This window comes from Miscanthus floridulus, chromosome 4 (genome assembly GCF_019320115.1).
Source record: "Miscanthus floridulus cultivar M001 chromosome 4, ASM1932011v1, whole genome shotgun sequence".
Classification (NCBI taxonomy): Eukaryota; Viridiplantae; Streptophyta; class Magnoliopsida; order Poales; family Poaceae; genus Miscanthus; species Miscanthus floridulus.
The window spans coordinates 91,556,452-91,568,832 of NC_089583.1; the positions used below are offsets into that span (position 1 = coordinate 91,556,452).

The 12,381-nt window shown below is 42.8% G+C and overlaps 1 protein-coding gene across 1 annotated transcript; it reads left to right on the forward strand.

Annotated features, from left to right (window-relative positions):
- Positions 1–1,816: 1,816 nt before the first annotated feature.
- Positions 1,817–3,061, forward strand: LOC136552105 (uncharacterized). Its single transcript, XM_066543649.1, has one exon. The coding sequence runs from the start codon at positions 1,896–1,898 to the stop codon at positions 2,538–2,540; it is 645 nt and encodes a 214-aa protein (XP_066399746.1). The 5' UTR covers positions 1,817–1,895; the 3' UTR covers positions 2,541–3,061.
- Positions 3,062–12,381: the final 9,320 nt, after the last annotated feature.

Below are 12,381 nucleotides of genomic sequence, written 5' to 3' on the forward strand. Positions count from 1 at the left end.
TATTCAGGGACAAAGGGAGTATAATTTTAAACGGAGGGAATAATAAATTAAAAAAGAGTGCCATAGACAGCGGATATCTGTTCCAGCAGCGACAAGTGTCCATTTGACACAGCGGCAACCTGGCGATTTCTCGCGGTGAAGGCTGGACAGATGATCTACACGGCAACCTGCTAGCTAGGTTCAACGGTTGTGTCAACCAAAAAATAGACAGAAACCAGAAAGCTACACCGCATTCTTACTACTAAATTAAACCCCATCACGAGCGTGTTCTTCGCGCACTTAGCTTCACACGCGCAGCCATACGAGACGACAAAGCAGCAGATGCATTCAAAGATCTTGTGACTTCTCTCCATGGCGGCGAAACTCGTGTTTCACGGCCCGGGCCATTTTGTATTAGCCCCTGCGCCCCTCTGCCTTTTCCTTCCTGCCCATAATGGGAGTTTGCCACTTGACTAAAATTTCGTTTAGTTTACGCGCTCTCCGGGCCATTATTTGATCACCAAAACTCGAACAGCACAGCTTTGAAAGCCAGACGACCGTGTTGTTGATTCTTGGACACGTGCGGATTCTATACATGCAGCGCCCCACACCACACGGCAAGCAGGGCAAATAATGCAAGGGCACGAAGCAACGACGCGCCGGGTCGGCGAAACATGCAGCGAGTGACCAGCATATCTCCACGCCATGGACATAAGTAAAAGACGAAACCACTTGCAAAAGCGAGCACAGAGAAGCGCCTATACAACACACAATGGAAGCACTGCGTGCTGCAAAAAAGCTTCAAAACTCAAAAGCATCAGGTATTAAAAAGCCGAGGACGGAATTGCGAGCCGTGGGAACGCACGATCTGGCTCGCTGGAAATTTGAGGCTCTCCGGTCTCAGCCTGCCCCCATTGGCCGTGGATGGCTCGGAGAACGGCCAAGAAAGCGTCCCCGCCCGGCAACTTTGTGCGACTTGCCTACGAAAAAGAGATCTCTTTGGTTGATGGTGGGCCTTGTTGGGAGCTAGCAGCCATGCGATCGAAGGCTGCCGTGCTAATAATACATGTCCAACGAGAAGATATTATTTTTTTGCTCGATCTGGTCTGAGCCCGTATTTCATTAAGCAAACATGAAGTTTTAAAAGGTTACAATGGTGTTTCCAATCTTGGTAGTGAGCCACCAGTCAGGCCTGGAACACTAAACAAGCAAGGCCATTAAAATTATACTATACGGCCGTAGAATTGAGCGACTAAGGTGGCCAACCCTGAACCTACACGTCAGTCGCAGCCGCACCCTTCCTGTGCCGCCTACCCGGGACGAGCGCACATATTGCCTCCTTCATGGGCGATAGCTGTAGAGCGAAGGCTTGCTGAAATTCTTCATAGGATATCTAATCGGGGACCTCCGTGGAGAAGATATTATATTGGATCATCCGAAGGAGCTAGCCAACCTTCACTTGAGACATGCATGTGTTCTTTTCTACCTAAACCAGAATTCTTTACCGCTTGCATATCATCTCAGCTCTTCTTTCCCGGCCCCCTTCAGTTTTTCTTGCATTGAGTTAATTACACTTTTACTACTTTCCTTTCATTCTCAAAGTTAGTTGTTAATTGTGTAGTGCTTGCTCCACATGTCAAGTGATTTTCTTCAAATGTGTCTTTCATGCTTTTTGCTAGCTAACCAAATAAAGGCCCTTTGATTTTGTTTAAAGTAAAGCTGCCCAAAGCTAGACCTCGACACGAGCAAAATTGCAACTTGAACTGTTTAGTGCTCGTGGTTGTTGATGCCTATAAGTACCCTCATGCGGCATCAAGGCAAGGCCCATGCCTCGGTCTCAAACCAATAGCTACTAGCTAGCTACCTAGCTCATCTCTGGAGCTCACTTCTGACCTAGCTACTCATCACTCTCGTGCATGCCAACCATGAGGCACAGCAATTCCGTAGCAAATCTGCATGACAAGCAGGTTCACCACCACTCCACATCGAAGATGAAGCTCAGCAAGAGCGCCCCCGATCTCCTCAAGAAGGCCGTGACGTCGATCAAGAGCAAGACTGACGCTCTAAGAACAAAGCTCATCATCCTGGCCTCGCTGCGCCGAAGGATGGCGGTGGTCGCCGCCATGTCTCGCAAGGTCCACACACTCGTGTCGTCGTCGAGCCAGGAGAAGATTATGGTGGACCACCTTGACAGGGCTCTCGTGCTAAGCAAGGCAACGGCGCCAAGCAAAGAGCCTGCCGCTGGTGATCACGGTGGTAAGAAGGCTGGTCTTAGTCTCTTTGAGATCGCAGTGTTCGACGAGGATGATCGTCATGGCTACCATGATTGGACAAGTTCCCTCTTCGACGATGACAATTATCATTGCAATGATGAGGAAGATGTACAGGAAGGTGGTGGTGATGTCGATGTTCTTGATGTGCTCGATGAGCCATCGGTCATCGAGGTCATCAGGAGCAACCGGGAGGCTGAAGGTCTGACGTTCAATTTAGACGATGAGATTGACGAGGCTTGTGATATGTTCATTAGGAGATGTCGCAGCCGGATGGACCTTACCTTGTAGTGATCCTTGTGTTTTTTCGTGCATGGTACTGAGCAACAACTGGTACTGAGCGATGATAGAAGGGTGGCTGAGATACTAAGAAGAAAGCCCAGCTACTAGGGATGACCAGAGGGACATGGACTTGTGTGATTATTACTGCATAAGTAGCACCGACACACATTGTGAAGTGGCAAAATAGTGTTACGCAGATAGACACAGCTTGGAAGATGCATCGATCGTATTTTAATTTATGCCTGGATTTAACAAACTCTATATAGACGATGAACATTTTGTTTTTCATTTGAATTTGTGCTAGCTAACATCTCTGGTCACTGACCCATATGCTCCTCACAAACCTTAGACGAGTGTATATCTCGTTGCCAACAGGCCACGATGATGCCCGCTCCACACATCCAGCCTTGCTGCATCTGCTGCGCCGTACTGGTCCCTGGACCTACAAACTCTATTTCGTGTTGTTTGGTATAGTCCTCTAAACAAGGTGTTTCATCATGAGCATTCATCCTATTAATTCCAGTGGGTTGTACCAATAATATGCACTAATTGAGATAAAAAGAATAATATGCACTAATCCATCAACCCAGGCATACACTACGCCAGATTTGGACATCACTGTCGGATTTGTGACAACCGGCAGTGATGTACCTTCACTGCTGGTTATGAGCTTGAAAATGAAAAAAATGATTGGGGCTGGAACTAAAACCGGCAGTGAAGGACCACATCACTGTCGGTTTGTGGCTTGAACCGACAGTGTTTTGGCGGCCACTCATCACTGCCGGTTTAAGCCAATAGCCGACAGTGACTGGGCTCTATCACTGTCGGTTCTAGCCAAGAACCGACGGTGATAAGCCTACAACACAAAAAGGCTGCAGCCGTCCTCTCTTCCATCCCGAGAACAGAGGCGCACATTTGGACCCTTCTCTCCATTGTTGCGGCTGCTCTTCACCATGAAGCTAGTGCTTGGATTTTGAAGAATGGCTTGATCTTTTTGCTTTAAGGTTAGTAACAAACATCCGCTCCTTTGATTTTGTTGCTTAATTAGCTTCGTTTTGATAGCTACATTGCTTGATTCTCATTCTAGTTCTTTCTCCATTCTAGAGAGCACTTTTCCAATTGGACATTTGTGCAAGGCACAAATTAGTGGTGAATCCATCATCCAAACGGTTGGTGTCTATGAACACATTTAAATTCCTAGCTAATTATTCCATGGTGGTCAAGATCATCATTGTTAGTATGTGATGCTACAATTAGTTCTTAGAAGTAGAGTAGAATAAATGTTCTTCATTATTGCGCAATAATTGTTTTTTACTACGATTTTTAATTTACAGGGCCGGGGTTACCAATTTTAATTTTCCAATAATTAGTGTACAATAATGTTTTTCAAAAATTGTACTTTTGAGCTACAATTGTTGTTCATGAAGCTCTATTTCTTATTAATTCTTTGTAATTACTGTCTCAGTATTTTTTTGTGCAGAGATGGATCGAGAGTGGATACATCTGTCCTGAACGGACAAACGGTACATGCATGGCGCTAGCCAGTTTATCACCGATGCCAAAGCCCATGCTGGGAATGGGAACCATGTCTTCTGCCCATGCAAAGATTGCAAGAATCATAGAAACTTTCGTCAAATTGAGTCTATACGATCGCACTTGATTACCAGGGGGTTCATACCAAACTATACGATATGGACTATGCATGGTGAGGTTGGTGTGAATGTTCTGCAGGAAAATGATGATGATGTGGACATGCCTGACGTAGCCATCCACTGATGCTGACGAGAAATCCGGTGTCAATATGAAACCTATGGCCATAGTTAATAATGTGTTTAGGAAACACGCTAGCTGACGACACCGAGGATAACGATGGCATTTCTCAGCTGCTACGTAATATAGAGACTGGATGTCTTAGTGAAAGACAGCTGAGAAAGCTAGAGAAAATAAGACAAGATGGCAAAACATCATTGTATAGGAATTGTCCAATGAGCAAACTGGACGCCGATATCATGCTGTTAGAGTTCAAATCGACAAACGGATTGAGTGATAAAGGCTCCGATCAGTTGTTAGGTATAATAAGAAAAATGCTCCCAGAAAAAAACTGAGTTGCCAGAAAAGACATACTTGGCCAAGCAAATGATCTGCCCCATCGTCCTCGAGGTTGAAAAAATCCACGCGTGTTCCAATGATTGCATATTGTACCGTAGGAGAAAAATACAAAGACTTGGACAAGTGCCCCAAGTGTGAAGCTCCACGGTACAAGGAAGGGCCATCAGATAAGGGTACTAAGACCAGAGGAGGTCTTGTAAAGGTCGTTTGGTATTTCCTTATAGCTCCCTAGGGTGCATAGGCTATTTGCATGTGCAAAGTCAGCCAAGCTATTGCACTGGCATGGCGAAGAGCGTAAGAAAGATACAATGATGAGGCACCCCGCCGATGGGCTTGACTGGAGGACTATCAATACTATGTTCTATAAGGACATCGGTGGAGAGGATAAGGCACCTTTGGTTTGCTTTGAGCACAGATGGGATGAATCCTTTCGACCAGGTTAGAAGCAATCATAGCACTTGGCCAGTGACGCTCTATATATACAACCTTCCACCTTGGGTCTGTATGAAACAGGTCGTACATCCAGATGCCACTACTGATCCAAGGGCCTAAGACAACCTGGGAATGACATCGATGTGTTTCTGGAACCAGTGATCGATGAACTAGTGGAGATGTTTGAAAAGGGTGTGCCAGATGTTTGGGACGAGTACAAAAAGGAACATGTCACAATCAAGGGAGTACTTATCGCTACAATCATCGACCTGCCATGTCGAGGTTCGTTGTCTGGAGAGAAGACAAAAGGCTATACTGAATGTGTCAAGTGCTTGAACGATACCGATGCGGTAAATCTGCCAAATAACTCAAAGATAGTTTATATGGGAACACCATAGGTTCCTACCTAAGGATCACCCTTACCGCAGGAATAGAAAAGATTTCAACGGTACTATTAAGAAACGCTTAGCTCCAAAATATCTAGACGGGCTTGCGATACTTCGAGAACTCAACAAACTAGAGGTTGTCCTTAGGAAGGGGGACAATGCAGTAGCAGCGCCTGATGGGAGCGTTTGGAAGAAAAAAATGGTTTTCTAGAAACTACTTTACTGGCCATTTCTGAGTGTACGCCACTGTCTTAATCCTATGCACATCACTAAAAACAGCGTGCGGTAACACTCTTAACACCTTGATGGACACCAGGGGGACATCGAAGGATTCACTAGCCACACGCCTAGGGCATGCAACACTTAGGAATCAGGAAGGAGCTGCATCCTGTGGAGCTAGAGAATGGCCAGTTCGAACTTCCGGTTGCGTCATGGACATTGAGGAAGGAAGAAAAGCATGCACTTATTTCTTTCTTCAAGGAACTCAAAGTCCCGACCGGCTACTGTATGAATCCGAAGAGGCTAGTGAACATGATAGAACTCAAGTTCAACTATGGCCCTATGAAGGCCCATGACTGTCATGTCATTATGACTCAGCTGCTCCCTGTTGCGCTGCGTGGTATCCTCCTCCCAAAGGTCTATGCCCCAATCATAAAGCTTTGCTCGTTCTTAACGTGATCTCAAAAAAGGTCATTGATGTGTCCATGCTAGAGCAGCTGCAGCGGGATATAGCCAAAACTCTCGTTAGGCTTGAGATGCATTTCCTGCCGACTTACTTTGATATCTGATTGCATCTACTCATTCATCTTGTTGACCTAAATTAGAGCCCTTGGCCCAATCTACCTGCATCAGATGTTCCATTTCGAAAGATTGATGAAAGTTTTCAGAAGGCATGTTAGGAACAGATTCAGGTCAGAAGGGGGCATGGTTGAAGGATGGTCAATAGAGGAGGCCATTGAGTTCTGCACATATTATCTGGACATCAAAAGGGTCAGGAGTTCTAGAATCTTATCACGAGAGAAGACTACGTGGCAAAGGAACGATTGGGGAGAAATCTGTTACAGTAGACGACCCTGTTTCTTTAGTAGACGACCCTGTTTCTTTTAGACAGGCACAATTTGCTATTCTCTAGCAAGCCAAGGGTGTGATGCCATACATTGACGAGCATAGGCAATCGCTGCAAACTCTGTATCCAAGCAGGTCACAGGCTTGGCTGGATAAAAAACATAAGAAGGAATTTGTCAACTGGTTACGACATCGCTTGCTTGGAATAAAGTTGGGTAATCAACTGGATGCCTTAGCCAAGGGACCTTCGAGTACATATCTTAAGTACCAAGGGTATGAGATCAATGGATTCATATTTTACACAAAAAAGCAAGATGGAAAGAGCACATACCAAAATTGTGGTGTTCGTTTTGATGCTCACGACGAAAACGGCAATGTGTAGGCGACATACTATGGTTTCATAGAGGAGATATGGGAGCTAGCCTATGGTCTAGTTGAAGGTAGCTCTTTTTCGCTGCCAGTGGGTCTGGCTCGAGGAAATCAACACTGACAGCGAAGGGTTCACAACCGTTGATCTCACTAAGATCGCATACAGAGACAACCCCTTCGTCCTTGCAAGAGATGTTATGCAAGTCTTCTATGCAAGGGACAACAAGACAAAAGGAAGGCTAAAAGTAGTCCTAGAAGGGAAAAGAAAGATTGTCGGTGTCGATGGAGTGACGGATGAAGAAGACTACAGGGGCTATCAGGAAATGCCTCCATTAGGGGCGAACATACCCCTATCTATCATTCAAGAGGGTGATGAACCTGCTTACGTATGGCTTGATCACAATGAGGCCCTCATTGTTGATGCACCTAAAGATAGTTAGATTATTGTTAACTATGTAATCATTATGCACATAACCGTGAAGGATGTTTGATCCTGATGAAACTCTCATCTCCTCTCTCCTCCTCGTTAATACTCTGCCAACTCAGCAAATATGCCGACGTATCATAGCAATTAATGAGAATGAAAGTTATTTAAAACTACCATTGAGACTGACCTTATTACTATTCAAACACTCGATTAGACATCGCATGTAACATTTCTAAACTTTACTCTCTGAATTTAAACACTAGCTAAATATAAATATAAATATAAATATAAATATAAATATAAATATAAATATATATGTCTAGACTTCCGATAGAAGGACATTGAGGCGGCCATTCTCTTCTGAGCTACTACTAGTAGTGAGGGATCCACAGCTCCTCGGCGCCACTGGTACGGTCCCCAACCAGTTTGTAGTCCCTGCTCGCAATACTCGAAGGAGCCCAGCCCACAGTCGGCATTGAGCAAAGGTGTAGTAGCTCCATTCCTCCTCCAACCTTCATTGATCATTGATGTATGTGCTCCTAGAGATGTGAATGGGAATGCCTATGGCTTGTGTGTTGACTATTGAGTGATCCATTTACTTGATGCGTGTACTATTCCAGTCTCCAGATCAGGCGAAGATGAAGAGGAATGCTAAGAAGGCCATAGAGAAAGAAGGTACACTGAGAAAATTTATTTAATAAATTATAAAATAGAACAAAAATTTTTGGGCCGCCTAGGACTCGAACACGGGTCTCAGGGGCTAAGTTGAGGGGTCTTAACCGTTGCGTTAGTAGGAGGAGTTTGAAAGAAAACTAAAAGTTACCCTACTTAACACCTGACTGCTACACCACATCACTGCCAATTTGGGGAATGACCCGGCAGTGATGTACCCCATCACTGTCGGTTTACAATCAAAACCGACAGTGATGAGCTATTTCCTGAAGTAAATTAATAATTTATAAAATAGAACAAAAAAAAATTGGACCGCCTAGGACTTGAACACGGGTCTCGGGGGCTAAGTTGAGGGGTCTTAACCATTGCACCAATAGGAGGAGTTTGAAACAAAACAAAAAGTTATCCTACTTAACACCTAACTTAACACCTAACTGGCTGAGATGGCGGCAAGGCCCTTCACTGCAGGTTTTGGTTCTTCACAGTCGGTTGCTCGAACCGACACAAAAGGCTCCATTCACTGTCGATTTTTAAACTAAAACTGACAGTGATGTGTAGATGCTCCTCACATACCAACAGTGCTCCCACTGACCACAACAGTTGGAACACTACTCCCACCTACCCTGACAACTTTAGTTCAGAAATAAAAATATACCATGACTGCTAGCCCTTATAAAATGGCCCTCGGCCAGGAGCTAGCCTCTCCATGCATGTTGGTTTCAGCGAGGCCTTATCAGCCATGATATAATGTTTTTCTCCCACAACAAACCATAGATATTGTTATGCGTCGTAGTCCACCGAAATGGTGCACACAAGAGGTACTAGAAGAATGCTACTGAAGATAGAGGAACGCCGAAGATTGAAGATGCCATGAGGTTCATAGAGCCATTCGCTGCGGTGCGCATCTAGAAAAAGGCCATGTATAGACAAGGCGGATTCATCGATGCCACCTTGTCATCTCCAACTGGTATAGCTCGAAGACCACCTCGGTGCTGCTGTTTGCCCCTAGTTGGTGCTAGAAGAATGCTACTAAGGTGGTTACATTATAATGTGTTGATACACATTGATTGTAACATTGACCTGTACGCAAATAGGTCTTTGTTATCATATATAGAATTTTAGTGTAAGGTCTTTGTTATCGTATATGTAATTTATTTCTAATTTTTTGTTATTTTTTGATGTATTTCATTGCTATCTAAATAAATATATCGTTGTTGTTAAAACTTTTCCACTGTACTATCTAAATAAATATATCCTTTACATATATGCACCTTCACTGTCGGTTCTACTTACAAACCGGCAGTGATATTAACTTTCAGTGTCAGTTCTACTTAAAAATCGGCAGTGATGTCTATGCCCCCCTATATAAAACAAACTGCCAGCCACATACATCGATCCCACCCACCCACGAACTCTCACAGTCTTATTTCTCATGTTTCACTCTCACTTCTCAAGAAATCCGCTCTCTCTATGTGATTTGGTCATGGCTCCTGTATTTTTCAATGGTATTGATATGTTGTCTTCTCTAATATTCTATCTATATTCATTTGATATATATTTATATTCATGTTTGTTTGTATTATATATTTATATATATTCTTATTCCTTGCATTCAATCTATATTTAATTATGTTGCCACATTTTACTTGGAAGAATTTTTTGTGCATATATTTTATGTTCATATTTTTTTTGGCATTTTATCGATCAGGTGGTATGAACAACGAACCTCCCCCACCACAAGAACCAGGTTTCCACCTTGGCGATGAGCCATTCGCTCCTAATGTGGCCATTCCACGGTTCCCTATTCCAGCGTTGTATGAAATATTTTCCAACATCTTTTGTTTTTTTATGCTAACAAATAAGTGTAATTAGTTTAATATCATTGTTGCATACATATATGTCGCATACTATATCCCCAATAGATTGGCTGCGAACAACACTTAACTAGTTATCTATCCCGGACATCGTCGAGAACACAACATCTAATGCAAGTGGTCGGCTATGGACGTGTGAACTCAGTTTTTCCATCCCTTTGAGGGGTGCAAATCATCGAAACCATATCCATGAGACGGGAAGACAGAGCCCGGACGTGATAAGCACCCAATTCAGTATCGTGCGCATCTATTTAGAGGCACTTCGACGTGTTTGCAATGATGTGCCTGATTTCTCGCACTTCAAGACACTTGCTTTGAATGCTGGTGATATCTCCGTCCCGCAAGCAAGTGAATGGTTTGCGAGCTACAACCGTGTAGATGTGGTAAAATGGTCACTTATACATGAGTCATGGTTATTTGTTGTTTATTATTATAATAACATTCTCTATTTTTTTTCTTTTTCTCCGCTTGCAGATTGCGCTCTAGGACCTTACCTATGCTGCATGTGGCTTGTGGGTCGTTCTAGATCAAGCTACGGAGTAACTCGGGTATGATTGGGACTTTTGCAATGGTAACCTTGGACAGCTCACTGTAGAAGGATGCTAGTACTGCATAAGGATTACTAACAGGGGCAGTGGTCGTTCAGTAGGTTACATCTATGGCCGACCATTCTTTCAGTATTGTGAGGCATGAGAGAGTGCACTCATATGGGCATTGGACTTTATCGATACAAGCGGATACATAATCCGTGATATCAATTACCATATATGGCTACAGAGGCATGTTAGTGTGCGTGGCCCGATCAAACCCGGTAGTGATTCCGATAGTAATTATTGTTTATTAGGTTGTTTTTAAGGTCGTAGTTTAATTGGGTTCTAATTTTAATTTATACGGTTTTGTGTGCTTAATTATTGTCATGCATATAATTCGTATAACATTTGTTGGGCAACTAGAAATATACATTCCGATGTCGTATTCATCTCAAACTTTTTCTTAGGCTTCCACGTGCCACGTGTGAAGGAAACACCTAGTTTGAGATTTTCCGGAGATAGTTTGCTACTTTCTGAGGTTTAATTAAATTCCTATGGGACGACACCGTTTAATTATAGGTTAAACTGAGTCTACCCATGAAAAAATCTAGAATAGTGCCAAACTTTTACACAGGCTCTAATGTGCCCTAGGGATAAGAATTTTGTGGAGGTGGATGACAAAATCTATTGGGTCCAAGGTGAAATTTACCCTCTTTTGTCTCATTCGGCACAGAGAAAAATATAATAAATAAAAAAGCCGATCAAAAAAACCTCAAATTCTGTGTGGGGTCTTAATTTGGGTGTACATACTTGCAAAAAAAAATTCAAGCCATTTCAATATAGGCTGAGTATACATACTTCATAGAGGTACATGTGCCTTTTAATCGAACCATGATTATACACATATGTTATCAAAGTTTCTGTGGTTCATAGGCATTCCAGTGTCGTATTCGTCTTAAACTTTTTCTTAGGCTTGCACGCGCCACGTATGAAGGAAACACTAAGTTTGGGATTTTTCGGAGATGGTTTGCTACTTTCTGAGGTTTAATTAAATTTCCGTGCGACGACACCGTTTAAGTATAGGTTGAACTGAGTCTACCCATAAAAAGATCTGGAATGGTGCCAAACTTTTATACAGGCTCTAATGATCCCTAGGGATAAAAATTTTATGGAGGTGGATAACAAAATCTATTGGGTCCAAGATGAAATTCACCCTCTTTTGTCTCATTCGGCACAGAGAAAAATATAATAAATAAAAAAACTGATCAGAAAAATCTCAGATCCTGTATGGGGTCTTAATTTTGGTATACATGCTTGCCCAAAAAAATCAAGCCATTTCGACACAGGCGGAGTATACGTGCTTTACTGAGGTACATGTGCCCTTTCATCGAAGCATGACTATACACATAGGTTATCAAGGTTTCTGTGGTTCATAGGCATTTCAGTGTCATATTCATCTCAAACTTTTTCTTAGGCTTGCATGTGCCACGTGTGACGAAAACACCTAGTTTGGGATTTTTCGAAGATGATTTGCTACTTTCTGAGGTTTAATTGAATTTCCGCGCGACGACACCGATTAATTATAGGTTGAACTGAGTCTACCCACGAAAAGATCCGGAATTATGCCAAACTTTTATACAGGCTCTAATGTGCCCTAGGGATAAGAATTTTGTGGAGGTGGATGAAAAAATCTATTGGGTCCAAGATGAAATTCATCCTCTTTTATCTCATTCAGCACACAAAAAAATATAATAAATAAAAAAACTTATCAGAAAAAAATTAAGATCCTGTGTGGGGTCTTAATTTAGGTGTACAAGCTTGCCAAAAAAATTTAAGCCATTTCGACATAGGAATACATATGCTTCTATTTATTCAGTATATAAAATAAATTTTTTAATATATATAAACATCACTATCGGTTTCAAAAAACCGGCATTGATGAGAATAAACTGACTATGATGCTGGTTATCATTGTCGGTTTATTTT